This window comes from Triticum aestivum, chromosome 3A, assembly GCF_018294505.1.
Source record: "Triticum aestivum cultivar Chinese Spring chromosome 3A, IWGSC CS RefSeq v2.1, whole genome shotgun sequence".
In the NCBI taxonomy this organism is placed as follows: Eukaryota; Viridiplantae; Streptophyta; class Magnoliopsida; order Poales; family Poaceae; genus Triticum; species Triticum aestivum.
In genome coordinates this window covers 26123739-26144019 of record NC_057800.1, presented here as the reverse complement: position 1 = coordinate 26144019, position 20281 = coordinate 26123739, and the positions used below count along the sequence as shown (strand labels likewise).

The 20281-nt window shown below is 48.4% G+C and overlaps 2 protein-coding genes across 3 annotated transcripts; both read left to right on the top strand.

Moving 5' to 3' along the window:
* Positions 1–10575: 10575 nt before the first annotated feature.
* LOC123057687 (uncharacterized) lies at positions 10576–14047 on the top strand. 2 transcript variants are annotated; one of them, XR_006426919.1, is made up of 4 exons: positions 10576–11452; positions 11921–12800; positions 13297–13451; positions 13539–14047. XR_006426919.1 is itself a non-coding variant. In XM_044480606.1 (2 exons), the coding sequence occupies exons 1-2, from the start codon at positions 10589–10591 to the stop codon at positions 12467–12469; spliced, it is 1413 nt and encodes a 470-aa protein (XP_044336541.1). In that variant the 5' UTR covers positions 10576–10588; the 3' UTR covers positions 12470–13288. The 2 variants fall into 2 exon arrangements, 1 of the variants encoding a protein (XP_044336541.1); XM_044480606.1 differs by lacking the exons at positions 13297–13451; positions 13539–14047 and having other exon boundaries at positions 11921–13288.
* Positions 14048–15796: 1749 nt separating this feature from the next.
* Positions 15797–18335, top strand: LOC123059980 (heavy metal-associated isoprenylated plant protein 32). The gene is made up of 3 exons (XM_044482547.1): positions 15797–16085; positions 16260–16335; positions 16986–18335. Exons 1-3 carry the CDS (start codon positions 16047–16049, stop codon positions 18119–18121), a joined length of 1251 nt encoding a protein of 416 aa, XP_044338482.1. The 5' UTR covers positions 15797–16046; the 3' UTR covers positions 18122–18335.
* Positions 18336–20281: the final 1946 nt, after the last annotated feature.

The following is a 20281-nucleotide window of genomic DNA, read 5'->3' as shown; positions in this document are numbered from 1 at the left end:
TGCCAACTCACATGTGTCGAGGCAAAAGGGTGGATGGCAAGATTGTGTCCCAAGACCACAGACAACTCACGTCTGAGTTCATCACTTACAGGCTCTCCAACTCAATATCCACACTTCCAACAATGAGCGTCCAACATGTCATTGACCTTGTGAAAGCCATCTTTCATTACAAGGTGAAGTACGGCAAGGCATGGAAAGCGAATCAAGCCGCATTTAAGATGTTGTATGGTACTTGGGAGGAAGCATACAACCGAATCCCTAGGTTGTTGTTAGCCATGGCCGCCACAAACCCGGGCATCGTTCATGTGGTAGAGCCTCATGGGCACCAAACAACAGTTCATGAAGGAAGGAAAGTTCGAGTATTTGGCCGTGCATTTTGGGCGTTCGAGCAATGCGTGAGGGCTTTCGAACATTGTAGGCTGGTCATCGCCATTGATGGCACGTTCTTGACCGGACAATACAAGGGCACCTTGTTGGTTGCGATAGCAAGTGAAGCCAATAACCGGGTGTTGCCATTGGCATTTGCTTTGGTTGAGGCGGAGAACAATGACAACTGGGAGTGGTTTTTGCGTCTTTTGAGGACGAAGGTGTTACCCGCTCAAAGGGAAATTTGTGTCATATCGGATCGGCATCCAGGAATTCTTAACGCGGTGGAGATTGACATTCCCGGGCATGCTCCGTTGCACCATCGATGGTGCATGAGGCACTTTTGTTCTAACTTCTATAGGGCATGTGGCTTTAAGGAGTTGGCCGATGATCTTCAAGATTGTTGTCTCGCTTTCTCCGAGAAGCGGTTCGCCACTTTGTTGAACAAATTGCTCGCACACAAAAAACTTGATCATGGGGGTCAAGACTTTATCAATAGGCACATTCAACACCGAAACAAGTGGGCACGTGCTTTTCATGAAGATGGCCGGAGATACGGTCAAATGACAAGCAATATGGCCGAATGCTTCAATAGGGTGCTCAAAGGTGCACGTGGATTACCCGTGACGGCAATAGTTCAATACACGTCCGACAAGATGAATGTGTACTTTCTAAAGTACTCGATGGAAACTGATGCACAGATAGCGGGTGAGAACCCGCGCAAGTACAAGTACAAGTTCCCACCCAAGGTTGATGAATGGTTAGAATTTCAATCACGAAAGGCGGACTCGGAAGAAGCTATATTATATGACAACGAAGAGTGGAAGCACGAAGTGAAAGAGCCAGGAGGAACCACAAACGATGGCCGGCAACATGGAGGTCAGGCTTTCAAGGTGTCGTTAACACAATGTGATTGCTCTTGCGGGAGGCCATTGTTGCTTCATCTCCCATGCTCACACTTGTATACCGCCGGTCGCATTAGAAATGTGGACATCAATAACCCACGCACCGTGAGGGAGTTGGAGTTCTCAATCATGACGGTCAAGAAAACATGGGCTCCCCGCTTTCACCCATACTTTGACCAATCACAATGGCCGGAGTACCATGGAGTTCAACTATGGCCGGATCTGGAGTTGAAGGTTGTTAAACGGGGTAGACGTAAAACAAAGTGTCTTAGAGGCGACATGGACGGATGGGGCCATGATGATCGCCGCGAAGCGGGAAACAATCAATTCCAAGAGCCTCGTGAGAGCTCCCATTGTGGGGAACGCAAAGGTCATGGCCACAACAAAAGAAAATGTACGAAACCAAGGAAAAGGTCCAAGAAAGATGATGCAAGCACTAGCCAACAAGGAGCTACACAAGGGAGCCAGCCAAGTGGTAGCCAACAAGTGTCAAGCCAACCAAGAGGTAGCCAACAAGTGCGAAGGCAACAACGTGGTAGCCAACAAGTGCCAAGGCAACCAAGTGGGAGCCAACAAGTGCGAAGGCAACAACGTGGTAGCCAACAAGTGCCAAGGCAACCAAGTGGGAGCCAACCTAGTGGTAGCCAACAAGTGCCAAGCCAACCAAGTGGAGCCAACCTAGTGGTAGCCAACAAGTGCCAAGCCAACCAAGTGGTAGCCAACAAGTGCCAAGCCAACCAAGTGTTAGTCAAAGAGGATCTAGGCAACAAAGAGGTCGGCAACTAGGACTTACAAGAGGCCATGGTGGTGGTAGTCTAGGCCATGGTGGTGGTAGAGCTCGTCGTGGTGGTGTTGGCCGTGGTGATGGTCTTGGCCTTGGTGATGGACTTGGCCGTGGTGATGGACAAGGGCAAGGTCGTTATAGAGGAATGTTTGGATACCTCGATGGACCATTTCCGTATGTTGCTCACTAACTATAATGTTTCATATGTTCTTGTTTTTCATATGTTCTTGTTTTTCATATGTTCTTCTTTTTCATATGTTCTTCTTTTACATGTGCTTCCATTTGTCCTTATTGTCTTTACTAACCATTATGTTTCACTCATTGTAGGTATGCCGGCTTCCCAACCTAACAAACCAACAATGAAGGAGGATGGCGAAGATGAGATGGCGGGATGGTGGGAGAAGGCTGCGAAGAAGCTTAGAGAGGAGGATGCAGCCAAGCTAAAGAAGAAGAAGAAGGAAGAGGAGCTTGAGGAGAAGAGGAAGGCAAAAGAGAGAGCGTCAAATGCGATGCGCGCTAGGGAGCAAGCGTTGGTGAGGAAATGTGAGGAGGCACAGAAGAAGCGTCAAAAGGATTTTGAAGAAGGAACCATGAAGCTTTGGGCAATTGCAGCTGAAAAAAAGAGGGAGGATAAGATATTCATGGAGAGGGTGGTTAAGGAGGCCCACCTCATAAGGAAAAGGGAGGAGGAAGAGGAAGAAGAGAGGAAGAAGAAGAAGAAGAAGGGAAAGGGGCCTTGCTCTACGCAATAGAGCTATGTCATCTTCAACTTGTTTGTGGACGATAATCGTGTTATCCTCTAAACTATGCTCTTCGATTTGGTTGTGAACTACTATGTGTCATGAACTACTATCTCTCCTCCTTGATTTGGTTGTGAACTACTATGTGTCACGAACTACTATCTCTCCTCCTCGATTTGGTTGTGAACTACTATGTGTTGTGAAGTACTAGGTACTATGAACTAGTATGTGTCGTGAAGTACTTTGTGCATATGTTGTCTTCACAGTTCTTTGCTTGCTATGTATCAATCCTGCTTCACATCATCGGAATATGTGTGCATGTGCCAAAAATTTGCTAAGTAAGCTCCAGGGCGTTGCACTGCTCAGTGTGGCGCCTCTAAGCTAGGCGCTGCAGCGGCTGTAGGTTGCAAACACTTTGTTTGCTCTCTGCTTAGCTCAGCCCAGGCGTGCAACGCCTCAGTGCTAGGCGCTGCACTGTACAGTGTGACGCCTAGCACTGAGGCGTTGCACGCCTGGGCTGAGCTAAGCAAAGAGCAAACAAAGTATTTGCAGGGCGTTGCACTGCTTAGTGTGGCGCCTCCAAGCTAGGCGCTGCAGCGGCTGTAGCTTGCAAACAAAGTGTTTGCTCCCTGCTTAGCTCATCTCAGGGGTGCAACGCCTCAGTGCTAGGCGTCACACTGTACAGTGCAGCACCTAGCACTGAGGTGTTGCACCCCTGGGATGAGCTAAGCAGAGAGCAAACACTTTGTTTGCAAGCTATAGCCGCTGCAGCGCCTAGCCTGGAGGCGCCACACTGTACAGTGCAACGCCTAGCTCCAGGGTGTTGAGTGTGACGCCTAGCACTGAGGCGTTGCACGCCTAGGCTGAGCTAAGCAGAGAGCAAACAAAGTGTTTACAGCCGCTGCAGCGCCTAGCTTGGAGGCGCCACACTGAGCAGTGCAACGCTCGGGAGCTAGGCGTTGCACTATACAGTGTGACGCCTTCAGACTAGGCACTGCAGCGGCTGTAGCTTGCAAACTTGGTCATTTTCAGGCACATTGCAACATTTCCTAGAATAAGCAGTCAGAAACTTTAAGTTCACATTTCAGTCACAGTTGAACATTATTAAGACAACAAGTGCAACATAGAGGATCAAGTTCAACATTGCTAAGACAACCACTCCAAGTTCAACATAACTAAGACATACAAAGAGGATCAAGTTCAACATAGAGCTACCACAACTCCAAATTCACCGACATAACAAGTTCCACGTTACTACAAGCTACCACCACTTCAAGTTCAACATTACAAATAGAGGACGATGGTTGGTTCCTACGAAGAGCTAGTTATAAATAGAGCTAGTTCCTTGAGCGCTTTTTGGCTGCTCCCCCCTCTTGCTGGCTAACTTCTTCACCTTCCTAGGAAGAGGAACACGCTCCCGCTCCGGCTCCGGTTCCTCCACGTCATTGACATCGTCATCCAAATAGTCATCCAAAGCCGCCATCCGCGAGGTGCCGACCGTCCTTTTGCCTCTTTGGGTGAAGTCTTCAGGTGTGTACTTTTTGATTCCCGTCCTAGGCTTTAACCTGTATGCAGACCTAACCTGGTACGTCCCCAAGGTCATATCATTAGCAACCTATGCATTAACAAAAGATATGGAAAGACTGTGTGTGAGGATATAGTTAGCAATGCATCAACAATTGGATATATATGCTCATGCCATACCTCTTGGGTGACCACACCCACATCCTCATCCTCCAAATGATCACCATGGCCCTGCCCCGAAGCGGGATCTGATGGTGTCGCCGACCTAGACCGTTCTGGTGATACATACTCGAGGTCACGACAACCGAAAAGGTTTGATAGCCGCCTTAACTTTTGGCCCTGACGCTGCAACATATACAAGTGAATGAGACATCGAACGTAGCAACACATGTTAAGTGCTAGTTTGAAGGAGATGTGAACCTTGATGAATGCTCGAAGTGCACCTCTCCATCGCTTTTGCTAGCCGGGGTTGTTTCAAGAATAGTCTCGGTCTCATCAGCTACTTTCTTGATCTGGGCACGCTATGAACAGAAATGGTATTAACGTGTTAGGTAAACGAAGATGTGAATAGTGTGAATGAAAAGAAAAGAGGGCAAATACCACAAAGTTCATCATTGTAGCTGAAGGGATCACTGAGTTGCCTTTCCTGACTATTGCGTTGTACTGGTGCTGGGCTACCTCATCAAAAACAGTGGGTTCTTCCAAAATCTCCTCAGCATACGCCGGCTTGCATACCTCCACACGGGTACTTGCAAGAAACCATGTGAGATAGTTGTTGAACGCGATCGGGCAGTGCTCACGAAGCTGGACTCCTTTTCCAGCCCTAGCTTGCTCCACACTAAGCGCAAACTGTACGACATACTTTCTGTGATGCTTGTCCCAATCCTTAATCTTCCACTGCCTTTTCCTATCCAACCTGCAAGTTAGAAACATAATATTAGTAGCATCGAAACCGCCGATAAGCTGCTAAGTGCTCAAGGTTAATTAATCTTACGTGTGTAGCAACTTGTCCGTGTCCTCCCACTCCGGCGGATGTGCCTGAAACAAACCAAACTGACGGCGCACTCGATGTGGGAGGTGAAGCTCAACCGCCCAGTTGCATATGAGTGGGCACCGCATACACCAGAGATCCCTATACCTAGTGCACATCGGATTCAGCCTGAACTCTAAAGGGTTACCAAAACTGTCTCCTGTTCCATGTGGCTCCCATATCACCTGCAAAATGGGATAGAATGCAAAATTGATATCAACTTGCAATAGAAGCATCATAATCACTTATGCAATGTCAATTCACCTGCTCAGGCGTGATCGCGTCAAGCTCGCTCCGGTACAACTTGTACATGACCGAGGGATCATCTGTCGTCTCATTTAACACATCCCACTTGTAAGCCCAAGTGGGTCGCCGTAGTGGGTCGCCTTTGTCGTCCCAATCATCGTACTTCACGGTCTTCGGACGTCCAACCGGCAAACACTCCCAACTCCATATGGAAAGTGCGAGTAAACAACCACCAATACCTTCAGATGACCTACAACAGGCTTCGTCCAACTGCACATAAAAGAGAACATGGTTCAATTAAGACCAAGATCGCATTCATAATGTAGCAATGAAGTGAAAAGGAAACAACTTCATACCTGTCTATACAAGTAAGCCAGTGTCGCCGAACCCCAACTCCAATTGCTATCGAAGACGGTCAACACCTTCAGCCACATCCATGGAGCATTCTTGCCTATGCCATCAGCAAACATAGTCCTGGATATCACGTACCACATGTAAACACGAGCATATGTCTTGACCGTGTCCTCGTCAGCTTCCGGTGGGCAAGTACCAAAGTGCTCAGTAATCCACGTGAAAGTAGCACCGGTTGCGACTCTTTCCTTCTTCTTGTCTTTTGCTGCTGGTTCCGGAGGCTCCGGAGGAACCATACCGATAAGGGCATGCATCTGCGCGCGCCACCCATCGGAATCGGTGCTCATACATAGAGGATTCCCATCGATAGGAAGACCGGTGATCGTAGCAATATCCTGGAGCGTCACAGTCATCTCCTCGGTCCGAAGATGGAAACTATGTGTCTCCGTCCGCCAATGATCAATAAGCGCGGTGAGTGCTGGAGCATTGTTGGGTGGCGTCGACCGTCTGGCCATATGAATGAAAGGGAGAAGTCCTGTCTCCCTTACATACGGTGTGTATCGCTCATCACAGAGCATCCACCCAAGGGTGACCCCGTGAGAACGAAGCTTCAAAGGTGCAAGCTCCTACAAACAAACAATTCATAACATTACATATGGGGCATTTGTGTTTGAAATAAATACGAAATTCATAAAACAGGCCACTTTCATTGTTACCCGCTGCTCCACCGCCATAGCATACGACCGGTGTTGTTTGTCCCAGTGATCATCGAGAAGCCAAACCATCCTAACAATTTTGAAAGAAAACTTTCTTGTCAACACGATTATCTTTTGAATACAAATAAACTAAAGTACGCCTACTAGATGCAACCATACCAATCTATGTATCCAACCATATCAAATCAAACAAAACTAATAAACTAGGGTTCCACAAATAACTAGGCCTACTTACAAATAAATTTTCCATATACTATGCCTACTTCATACAAATAACTCTTCCATGAACTAAAATAGGGTTCCACAAATCAATCAAACAAGGGTTGTAATACATGCAAAGTTCTAATACATGCAAGATTCAAATCTAATCTAATCAAACAAGGATTCCCCAAATCTTCAAAATATCATATTTTCTACGGATAGAAAGAAGGGGATCGGAGGAGAGTACCTTCTAGGATGGATTGGTGAAGAAATGCACGGACCAAATCGTCGGATCTGAAGGATTTGGGAGAGGGGATTGAGAGGGGGAGAGGAGGAAGCCGCTGGCGCCGCTGCTTCTGTAACTTGGAACTGAATGAATGGGGTGAGGTGGGGGGGGGGGAGCGGGCGGCTGGCATCTAAGTCACAGTGCAGCGCCCGAACGCTAGGCGCTGCACATTACATGTGTGGCGCCTAGCACGGAGGTGCTGCATTGCTGGGTGCGGGCCCAGGGGCTGCCACGGTGGACTGGAGTGCAACGCCCTGATCTAGGCGCTGCACCGTAGGGTGTGGCGCCGTCGTGGCGGACGCTACACAAAAAGGTCAGAGATGTGAAATAGTTTCACGGGCAGTTCATTCCGTGACTTGATTTCGCCCAGAGGTCAAAGTTGTCAAATTTGCCGGAAAGATCATCACCTGGAGCTTGAGGTGCAAACAAAGCAGGATGGGAGAGGAGAGGAGACACCATGATGGTCCAAGTGAGAACCTTGCCATCAGAACGAGAAACACATCCCATCACGTCAAACCGGGAGATGTATAGATAGGTGGATAGATAGATGTCCAAAATCCAAGCACGTACTCCAGAAACTCTTTTGTAAATCCATCACGTGGACTTGAACACCATGGACATGACTGCAGAAATAAATCCTTCTACGGTATACATACCTCCGTCTACGTGCCTCGCCTCCACTGTTTGGTCTTTTCAGCCGGACCCGTGCACCACTCGCTTGGCTCTCCCTCTGATAGATCTGCTTGGTCACTCCAGCCCTGCACGCACTCAGATCAGAATTCAGAACCACCTTCCTCCCCTGTCGAATCGCTGGGCGACCGAGAAACAGAAATCCCGTGAAATGAGTATTAAAACGGAGACGCAGAGTGCACTGGAGCAGCAGCAGACGGACGGATGGAATCTGCAAACCAGCCACGCAATAACTATCTGGCGATCTTTAGCGCAAACTCAGAACGAACGCCAGGGATGGATGAAGCTTCATCAGTTTGTTACCACTACCAACCGTCTTATCCTTGAGTAAATACCAGCACCAACTTTCCAAAACCCTTGAGAGAAGGCATGCGCTTGAGGAGGAGAAGCTTCCTCTTCATCAGTTCAGTTTGTTAACCCAACTTCCTTATGACCGGGAGCAAAGGCACGCGCTGCTCAGGCATCGTCGGCCGTCTGATTATTACGTGTGTTCATCCAGGCCGTCCACTTCTCACCCACTTCGACAAGAAAACAAACACAGACCGGGTGAAAAACATAGGCACTGACAGATTGCTCATGTGGTGTGCAGCGGGGCACATGGGATGAAACACACGCACGCACACGTTCGCCTCATCCATTTGTTGGTGAGCTAGCTAGCAAGCAAGAGGATATCTCGGCCCGGCCAACAGAGAGATGCCAAAAGCGCAGCCCTGAAATCCAGCGAAAGAAGCCGGCCACTGTTGGGTGCTGTCAAGGGGCCTACTGCATGCATTCTCACCAGCCTTTTCTTCCTCCCCCTCTCCTCACTTTTTTCACCGCCCCGCCACACAGAGGAGAGGCGGGTGCAGGTGGCGGTAATAAGTAAACATCAAGGCCATCATACACACAGTGTGCAGTGCAGACAGCCAAACTGTCACCCACGCCTGGCCGGCCCGGTCCTTTTTTACCCGTTGGAGGGGGCAGGCCTGGAGCTGGAGGGAGGGGATCCGAAATTTAATTACCAAGATGATCAAAAAGTTCGGGTCGTCCACCCCGGTGCGGTGCATGCACGCTCGGCGCAGCGGCACTGTGGCGCCAGTGCTGGAACAGTGCGGTGCAATGCAGCAGCAGCAGCAGCGGCGGCGTACCATGCTTGCTCCACGGCTCCGGCCACTGCCCTGTGATGCACATGCACGCACGCATCGGCGCCACAGATTATAACCTCTCATGTAGTACAACTACCCTTGTTGCCGGCACGTGTGGCATTCATTTCATGTACAAGTTAATGAAAAAGTTGAGCAGGAAAACAACACACCTGTCAGTGCTTACCGAGGAGATGCTTCCCTCAAGTTCTCTTCCGAGACTGAGAGGTCATGTTGACACCTCCGTTCAAATGGATCCTCCAATAATCTCGACAGTGAGCCGGCCAACTCTGCGCTGCCTGGAAGACACAAACCATTGCAGTAGAATACTAATGGCCCTGTTTGGATCCCTAAGTTAAAGTTAGATATAGTTAGATTGGGCTCAAATAACCCAAAAGGATCCAAACATGATGGGTTAGTTTGGGTTAGTTGGATCTAACCCACCCCAAAAACTAGCCCACACTAGAGGAGCTTATTTGGGTTAGTTTTTCTGGGCCCACTAAAAAAATAGTAAAAAAACTCACCCCTCCCGCACCAGATCCCTCCTCTCCACCCACCTCGCACGACTCCTCCCCATTGCGCCGCTCGCCCAAGCGCAGCGCCGCGCCGCCGGAACCCCGGGAGCGCCCTCCTGCGGCCCCGCTCGCCCTCCTCCGTCAGCCGCTCGCCCTCCTCCGGTCGCCGCTCGCCCTCCTCCGTCAGCCGCTCACCCTCCCTCGGTCGCCGCTCCCGCTGCTCCCTCCTCACCGACCGCCGCTCGCCCTTCTCCGACCGCCGCTCGCAGCGCATCTAGGGGTGAGTTCGAGGGTTCCTTCTCTGGTTGCTAGATGGACAATTTATTCCATAAATTTCTGTAATTTCGGTCATGTGTTTTGGTTGCTAGATGGCCAGTCTAATTCATGAATTTCCTGAAGAAGGAAGACTATTATTGTACATGGAAACAAAAACAGATTAAGGAAAGAGTGCAATATCGTTCAAGGCAAGAGCAAATTAAGGAAGTCCATCCGGTATTAGAGGACTGTTGTTATTTACGTCCTTTCTGGCCTTCTGTTCCTAAATTATCTCGCCTACAGTTACGGCCACGCTGTGTTTTTTCATTCCTTGTATAACTGCAACGTCCGGTCATCATGGGAACGGTACATGGGACGCGGCGTCGACCCACGTTCCGGGCTACTATGGCTTGGATTTTATAGGATACTTTGTACCTCAATTCCTTCTGCTGTGTTTCGTTTTCTACTATCATTGCTAAATGGCTGCAATACAGGCATGTGAAAAGGTGGGGGCTGAGGTTGTTCTTTGCTATTTATATTTACTTACATTGCTTTGCCTAAAATGTGTATATTTACTCCTGTCCTGTGTATCACAATCGTTGTTATAAAATGCTTGTGTAAAAGTGGAACCGCATGCTTGTATAAATGTCCTGTGTATCACAATCCTATGTATAGTTATTTGTCGTAGAAGTTGGTTATCTTAACCTATATATTTTATCCATCTTTTCATGTGTTCCCGAATATTACTCCGGTCTCCTTACTCTCTTCTTTCTGCGTGTTTCCATTGTGCTTTCCTGAATGTGCTACTGATTCTTCTCTTCTGGTGCAGGTAGTATAGCTTGGAGTAGAGCACCCGCGATGGATGGAGACGGCTTCGACGTTTGGGGTTCGCAGCCATCGGCAAGCGGCCCTGCTACCCATGCCGGTCTCGACCTCAACTCGCAAGCACCGGTGTCGGAGGGGTTCCCGGGGCTTGGGCTCTACGGAGCCTTCCTCCAGAGCGATGATGACGAGCTCCTCCCTGGGCGCGTCAGGGGCTCCGGGCTCCCTCCCTATCGCCCACCCTACGCCCGGCGACTGAACTTCGGCGGCTCCTCAGCGGCGGCAGCCGGTCGCGGAGGAGGAAACGGTGGCATGTTCCTTGGCGGGTCGTCGTCGGGGGCAGGCGGCGGTGTTCGGCAGCGCGCCAACTCGGCCGCCGCGGCACCCAGCCGCCGTAACCAGCGCACCGGCACGGCGTTCAGTGGCGGCGACGTTCGGCAGCGCGCCAACTCGGCCGCCGCGGCACCCAGCCGCCGGGCACCGAGGAGTGCTGTCCGTGCGCAAGCATCCGGCTCTGGCGCTCCCTTTGACAATGGTGATGAAGAATTGGAGGATGACGTGGAAGAGTTTGCGAGCTCCGGAGGTCCCTCGGTGAGCCAAAACAATCGAGCCCAATGGAATGATGCTAATAGTGCTTGCTTGTTAGAATTGTGCATTGAGCAACGTGCAGCAGGAACGTATAATGGTGTAACAATGACTGCTGAAGGGTACCAAGCTGTTATGGACGGCTTACTTGCTAGAAGGGGGTTGGTGTATTCCCGTGTGCAGGTGAAGAACCAGATAGTCGTACTCAAAAACACCCACTCCTTTTGGCGATACATGCAAGTGCACACAGGGTTGGGGAGGAAACCAGATGGAACCATTGATGCCGACTCTGAGTTCTGGATAACACACACAGAGGTACACTTTTCACTAAGGCTAGCTAGATGTGACTCAACTACATACTGTACATATGTTTCATATGCTAGGCTGGGTTGTGCTTATTTTGGTTAGCAGAGGTGCACTTTTAACTAAGGCTAGCTAGATGTGACTCAACTACATACTGTACTTATGTTTCATATGCTAGGCTGGGTTGTGCTTATTTTGGTCAGCGGCAACAAAATTTACTCAAAAAGTGAAGTTCAACTACAATTCTGAATTATTTTTACATAATATAAATGCTTTATTCTTCTACGCACTGTACTATTTTTAAATCTTGTTTGTTCTAATTTGAACCCACTATACAATCAGTGAATCAGATTATTTTGCACTCCTTTTTCACTTTTTCTTGGCTGCACATACAGGATGACTCATTTTAATAATATAGTAGATAGATTCTGAAGTGTGCTCTCATATCCTAACTAGTTTTACATTTTCACTATCTTGCAGAAGAAACCATACCTAAGGAAGTTGCAGTGGGGTCCTCCAGCAAACGAGGAGTTGCTTGATCAACTGTTCAGAGGTTGCACCGTGGATGGAAGCACAGCCTTTGTGCCTGGAGATGATTATGGTCAGACTCAAGGGCAAGATGCAGGGGCAGAAGAGGAGTTTCAAGGAACACCTACAAGTACAAGCAACCAGAGGAGCCAGAGGGGCAAGAGGTCATTAAGCACTTCAAGCACTTTGACTAGTCCATTGAAGAAGAGCAAGAGCCCAATGGTGAAAATTGTCAAGGACATAGCCAATACCTACAAGGAGTCTGTCGCAGCCAACACTAAGCAAATGCAGAAACGTGCAAATGAGAAGGCTGCATTTTCTGTGAAGAGGTGTCAGGAGCTGGCATTTGAGTGCGGTGTTCAGCAAACAGTTGACTCTGTCTATGCTATGTCCAAGATGTTCGAAACGGAGTACCAAAGGGAGTTCTTTTGTGGCCAATTAACTGCTGAGCTTAGGTTGGGTTACTTCAAGAAATGGTGCAGAGACAACAATTTGGAGTAGTTGGGAAGTGTGTGTTAAGATGTTGAACCTATTTAAATTGTTGTATGTTGAACCTGTCATGTGTTTGTGAGGCGTTGAACTATTATTTGTGTTGAACCTATTTTGTTTTATCTGCGGGCCGAATTAATTTCATTTGCTTACATTCCTTCAAGTTTTATGCTATGTGTTGACGATTTGGTACATGTGTTGAAGCAGGAAGAAGATCATGTCCCCATGACTGAGGAAGAAGAATATGATGGAGGTAGCACAAGTGAGGATGAGATCATATCCATGTGCCGCAACAATTTGGTGCAGTCCGAGAATTTAATCTTGAAGTTGGTTCCTATCTTGGGTATGTACTCTGATAACTACTTTGTGAAACTACCTAGGAGGGTCAGTGGATATTCTGGTTTGGATTGGGTGCAGGAGACACTAGCCCGAGATACCCAATGCTATAACATGTTTAGGGTTGAGAGACCTTTGTTTAATAGGCTACATAATACTTTGGTGCAATCATATGGCTTGAAGTCCACTACAAAAATGACATCTGTAGAGGCTCTAGCTATGTTTTTATGGATTGTTGGATCACCACAGTCAGTTAGACAGGCTGAGAACCGTTTCAGAAGGTCTATGGAGACAGTAAGTAGGACATTTAATAGAGTTTTGGCATGCCTCCTCAGGTTAGCACATGACATAATTGTACCTAAGGATCCAACATTTTCAGAGGTGCACCCAAACTTAGAAAATCCAGTATTCTGGCCACACTTCAATGACTGCATAGGAGCTATAGATGGGACACATGTGAATGTTGTGGTGGATAAGAGTAAGAGGGTTCCATACTTGAACAGGCACAATGAAACCAGTCAGAATGTGCTTGCTGTTTGTGATTTCGACATGAGATTTACATTTGTGATGTCGGGATGGCCTGGTTCAGCACATGACATGAGAGTTTTCAAAGATGCCGTAACTACTCATCAAGACAAATTTCCACATCCACCACCAGGTTTGCGACTTGAACTGTCTTGCAATATTTTTTATCTAACTACACTAGTTCATCTAAGTCTCATTCTATGCCTTTCATAATATGTAGGGAAGTATTATGTGGTTGATGCAGGATACCCAAACCGGCCAGGCTACCTTTCACCATACAGATGTACAAGGTACCATGTGCAACAATGGCAAAATGGCCCGCCGCCACAAGGTATGAAAGAAACCTTCAACCATGCACATGCCAAAGTTAGGAATGTCGTTGAGCGATCCTTTGGAGTGTTGAAGATGAAATTTAGGATTTTATTGAACATGCCAAAATTTCTAGAGGACAAGCAAAGTAGAATTATTGTTGCCTGTATGGCTCTTTATAATTTCATTCGAGAGAGCAGAATTGCGGATAGGGAATTTGATGCTTGTGATGCAGATGAAAATTATAACCCAATGCCTAGTTCTTCTGCATCCGCATGGCCAGAAGACGAACCTCTTGTTGAAGATATCAACATGAATGCCTTCCATGATGAGTTAGCTCATACTTTGTTTTATGGAGTGTAATATTTTTTGAAGCTTCGATTGACGACTTGTATGTTTAAGTTATGTTTAAGTGGGACATCTCATTTGTATGGACAATTTTTTTATCAAGTTTTGCATGCTTGATTTGTAAACATGATTCGTTTATGTCAATTGTGAGCCGGAGGAGGCCACACAAGAGCCGGCCACATTAAATCCGGCAGAAAATAGGGTCTAAAGTAGCCAAATGATTGAGAAGGAGCATTTATTGTCAATCTAACCTTGCTATCCAAACACCACTTTGGTTAGAGTTAGTTCAAGGTTAGTTTAGAGTTAGAATCTAACTCTAGCCTCTAACTTAGTTAGAGTATCCAAACAGGGCCAATGTAGGTCAAGGTCAGGTTTCCATAGGGGTAGCACAAGCCGTCAAGCCCCAACCAGAGTTACACACGTACGTACTTGCTTGCTACCCGGACTTGAAGAGCAGCAGCAGCGGCAGCAGATGACCAGTGGTGGCAGCAGCAGCAGCAGCCATGAATTCCGGATGCTAGCTAGCTAGCCACACGCTGACACTACACCACAGTAGCATCTTCCATGGCGCAGCACGCTGGCGTGGAGCAAAGATCTTTGAGCAGCAGCAGCAGCAGGCAATGTTGATCCGACATGTGGGCCCACGTTAGTGATCCGTCGACCTGGTACAGATGTGGTTATTTTCTGCGGTAATGTTGGAAAATCTGATTTCAGAATGTCGGATTTTTAACCATGGCAAATCGAACGCTTTTCATGTCAGTTATGGTTGTCGCGACGATGACAATACATGCCAAGGATTTGCCGAGCTTACTAAAGTCCATTTTCGATTGCTTGACACCAATGACATAAAAGATGGCACATTCTGTGTCAAGACTATTTTTTCCCATTAATCTCTAGTGGGTTAGTTTGAGAAAGGGTAAATATAATAAGTAGTAACTTGTAATTTCCTTGTGACATTGTGCATTTTAATTACTCTGTTGGACTCAGCACCCTAGCAGTACCACAAGGCATCAAGGCTGTGGGGGTGTGGTGTGGTGTGGGGACTAGCGGCTCTGAAAGTGTAGTTGCTCACCAACTTAACTAGGTTGATATTTCAAACCGAATAAAAAGTGACAACTTTATGGTACCATGAATCTTCCACCCACAACAGAAGAAAAGGAGGTGTTAACAGTGCATTAGTGGCTAATTGAACGGGTCTCACCAATTCGGTTTGGTTTGTAGCAGCGGACCATCAAGGTGGCAACATGCTGGGCCTGCAACATGTTCTTCACCGGCCACTGGTCAGTCAGCTGCTACTATTGTACTCTATATACATGTGTACAACACGCACCCACGTAGGGTCATTAGTGTAGCACTGGACCGTAGTGCCCCCTCACAAAATTTTATCATGATACAAACCCATAGTTCTCCCCCACTGCCAATTCCAAAATCCAAAGCCCATCCCCAACCCGGCCAGCCTCTTCAGACAGCCTCCTGGAGAGACTACAAAAGAAGAGATATTTTTTTCACCACACTATCCTGACAAGAGCGTGCGTGCGTGTGTGTGTGTGTGTGTGTGAGAGAGAGAGAGAGAGAGAGAGAGATTTTTTCACCACACTGTCCTAACGAGAGAGTGTGAGACAATGAGGAGGCCGTGTGTAGTAACCGTGCATGTACCGTGCGGTACAAACCTTGCAATATAATTTTTTTACCGGAGAGGTGGGGGCAGCAGGGCAGGCAGGGCGAAGGAGGAGGATGGAAGAGATGGCCCTCCCCTCACGGCCTCACCCATGTGGGAGGGGCAGTGAGATTATAAGAAGAGTGGGGGGAGAGCGGGAGGAAGGAGGAAGGAGTAGTAGAAGTTAGAACCGAACGACACATTCTTAAATGCAGGGAAGGAGGGGTGGCTTCTCCTCCTGCAACGGTACAAGAGCCAACGCCAGCGCCAGCACCACCATCACTTCCCCACTCCTCCACTAGCCACTGCCCCTCCCCCTCCCACACCCACACACACACACACACGCTCTCTTCCTCCTCCCTCTGCCTCCATTCTCCCATAGAAAGCTTGCGCAGCAGTGGTGGCTCTGCAGAGATGACCAAGGATGAGGACTTCAAGCTGGTCAAGATCCAGGTACCTCCCTCTCCATCCATCCCTCTTGGCACTCCCTCTGTTTATTTCTTTCTTTTCTCTCTCTCTTGTGAGGAGCTCTGCTCAAACTGTTCTTGGTGTGGTGGTGCTTGGGATTGGGAGGGAGCTCATGAACTGTTCTTGTTTCTTGGGGCTTTGCTTGCTTGCCTCCTGCAGACCCATGTCCTGAGGGTGAACATACACTGCGACGGCTGCAAGCACAAGGTCAAGAAGCTGCTCCAGAAGATCGAAGGTACACACACGCCCAGCTAGTGTCCATCGCCTTCCAATCCAATCCAATCCTGCGTGTTCTTTCTGTTGGCTCCTTCCTTGCTGCTGCACATGCGCCATTCTAGCGGTCTAAGCTGCTGGTGGTGCTACTTGTTTGCTGTTGTTGTTATAGCTCCCTCTTTCTTCTCTTTGACGCACGCTTTGCTGTAACTGTTAATAAAGGCCTCAAGCTTTGGGCTTTGCCTGCCCACTTGCATCTGGACCTGAAACCACCCCCACGAGTCTTGCCAAATGCGCTTACACGACAAGAAATCCCTGCTTTTCATGTCGTCAGGGCCATCCTAATTAAATGTTCAGACCGAATCGATGTAGTAAGTAAAGTAGTTATGGATGCTGTGAGTAAATCCTGAGCTAATTGATAGTTAATGAATATGTCCAAAACTCACCCATTATGTAGTAGCTGAGGTGATTGTTGTGTCGAATCTCACAAACGGCTGGTAGGAAATGACACACACAGGATGGATGGATGGATGGATGAACCCCACCCAGACTCACTGCACAGACCTGCAAATCTTGTGATGCTTCATTAGTAATGAGCAGTAGTACTTTGTAATTTACCATGGCTCACGAGCAACCTGTGAACACTCCCTCTCTGCTTTCTGTTCATTGCAGGCGTCTACTCGGTGGCCATCGATGTGGACAACCACAAGGTCACGGTGACTGGCAGCGTCGACTCTGAGACGCTCATCCGGAAGCTCACCAGAGGGGGCAAGCACGCAGAGCTGTGGTCACACCAGAAGGGCGGCAGCGGCAACAACAACCAGGGCCACAAGGGCAATGGCAACAACAACAACAACCAGCAGAAGCAGCAGCAGCAGCAGCAGCAGCAGCAGCAGAAGCAGGCTGCCAATGTGAGCAAGGATGGCGGCGGCAAGGGCAGCGGCGGGCAGAAGGAGCAGGGCAAGCTTGGTGGCGGAGTTGGGAGCCTCATGCAGGGGCTCAAGGCCTTCAAGAGCCAGCACAGCAAGCACCAGCTCCCTGACCTGAGCTCGGATGACGAAGATGATATGTATGATGATGAGGACGACGAAGACGATGATGAGTTTGACGATGAGTATGAGGACGACCTCCGCTTCCTCGGGGACAAGATGAGCCAGCTCGGCATCCTCAGGCAGCGCGCCGAGGCTGCGGCGGCGATCAACGCCAAGAACAAGAACGGCGGCAATGCCGCCAATGTCGGCGGCAAGAAAGGCGCCCCAGCAGGGAACAACCACCATCAGAACAACCAGAACCAGAAGATGAACATGGGCGCGGCGGCAGGGAATGCCAAGATGGGGAATGGCGCTCAGAAGAACACTGGCGGCATCGGTGGCCTGATGGGCCTGAACCATGGCCTGGGAGCTGGCGGTGCTGCTCCTGGCATACAGGGCTACACAGGCGGCGGCTTCAGCCACCCTTCCTCCTACGGTGCCGCCGGCTACGGAGGGCTCCAGCAGCAGCAGCAGAACGGCAACCTGATGGCGAGCATGCAGGGGTACCACAACAACCCGGCGGCGGCCGCGGCGATGATGAACAACCTGAGGGGCAACATGATGATGCACCAGCCGCAGCCGCAGCCGCAGATGATGTACCACCGGTCTCCGCAGATCAGCCCTTACACGGCCTACTACAACCCATACAGCTACTACTACCAGCAGCCCGGCGGCGGCGGCGGCGGCGGCTCCTCCGCCTACCACCCCGGCGGCGGCACCGGCGACGTCGAGACCATGTTCAGCGACGAGAACACCAAGGGCTGTGCCATCATGTAGTAGGATTGTAGTTAGCGGTGTCAAGAGTCACAATGTAGAGCTTGGGCGATGAGGAGTGGTAGCGGTGAATGGTGATGCAGTCGTACTATGTTTTTTTCCACTAGTATTTTGCTGCCTTTATGTTTTTCTCCTGTATCAAGAATGAATGAATCATGGGTGTTGACTTGGGATGATGCGCTGTTTGAAACTGAATGAAGGCAGTGGTGGCACTTCAGAGGATGATGATCAAGCTGTGTAGTGTAATTAATTACCTTTGACTGCCTTGTGCTTTGGCCATGCCCTCTGAGGCCATGACCAAACTGTTTATTTAGTGTAATTACCTTTGCTGTGCTGAGTAGTTGTCAGTACTGGGGTGCTGTATCGCTGGCAGAAATTGTCCCACACCGTCCAAAGGAGGATCATCATCATGCCACATGAGTGAGGCCGGTGAGCATGCCATGTGAACAGAAAATAAACATTAGCATGTACTAGTAAATTAAGTACAGGCTACAGAGGACTGGACTGGGCAATTTTAAGCCATGACACCGTATCTTATAGTACCATAAACAATTTCTCAGGGCAGTGTTCTGGGTGGCGAAATACTGTCGAGAGAATAGGAGAGGAGTTATACATTGCAAATGGATTCCAAGAACCAAGAGGAAACCTGCACACCTGTGACATTGGAGATCATTCAGTTAAGGAACGATTACTGAGGGAGGAGGAGTCCATTGGGGCTTCAAAAAAAGCTGTGGCCTGCTAAAAACCAAAGGCGGCCAATTATGATAGAATTTCATGATGAAAGTTTATGCTGGAAAAGGTGGTTGAAAATGAATGCGGACATGATTGTAATATGTAGCCCCCTTCATGAGCACATTGGTCCCTAACCAAAATGAATTCTGATCTCCTCAAAGATTTTGCCAGACTATATAGTACAGAGTTCATAATGGCCATCTCCCACCAATATGCGAAATACAGATCAGTGTTCAGAAAAAGCAAATATGAGGTGGTATACAGTGTTATCTGTTTTTCAAGCAGTTAGCTAACTGTATCTTTTTGAAGTAGTGCACAGTATGCAGTTGAGTGCCCTTTATAAGAATGTATTAGGGTTCTCGGGGAAGGAAATTGCTCTGTGGAGAGATTTGTTTAATCCTCGATCTCTGGGTTTAACTGGAAGTGATGGTGATTATAATATTGCAAGCACTTAACACGGGCGTGCAGCGAACACCCCTAACAGCAGAGATGGTCAACTCAACGCGAGATCCAGAGGGGAAGAATAGACCAATTGGCAAGTGCAGAGCTACCTGCAGGGTAAGAAATTCTATGAATCACAGTTGGTGCAAGCATAAAACCTAGCATAGTAGTAACTGTAAGGCAAAAGAATTACAGGAGGAGAAATTCCATGAACTGCAGTTGCTGATGAAGCAGCAGGGGTTAAAGACATTTCCATGATAACATGTACACAAATAATTTATCTGAAGAGGAGTATGTACATTAACAATGCCACTGAACCCCACGAACAAGTTAATAAATTCCCAGGCCCAGATTCCCATCTCACCAATTTTTTTGTTTTTTGTTTTGTTTTGCAAATCCCCATCTCACCAAACTGATGGTCCTAAAATCGAAATGGCAGAGGACAAAGCCATATGCAGGCACCAAACAAAGCCAAAATCCAGGTCACTCACAGCCCCATTTTCCTTTCCATTACAGAGCTAGCGAAGGCCACGAGCCACTTCCCATATTGGTGCCCAACACACTAGCTTTGCGGGAAAGAAGTTTTTTGCCCGAACAGAAAAAAGATCCGTGAAAGATAGGCGCCACCACCCACCACGCTGCTGCTGAGGCTGATATAAAGCTTTCTCGTCATTTCAGTCAACATATTCCCTCACGCTCACGCACACATACACATGTGAGAGTGAGACCCAGGTACAGCAGGCAGGCCTCGAGGGCACGTACAATGGTGGCATATGGATACATATGCTTCATGACAAAAAGTAATTTGAGGTATCTACATTTATTTTTTCTCCTCAATGCAAGCTATCACTAGTGGGCCTCATTAAGAAATAGAAAATAAAGACTTTAGTACACATGCATCTCTACTTTTCATTCCAACCTTTTCAGCTTTTGTCACCGGACCATACTTTTTCTCTTCAAACACCCGTCTCCTGGAGAGGATCTCGCTTC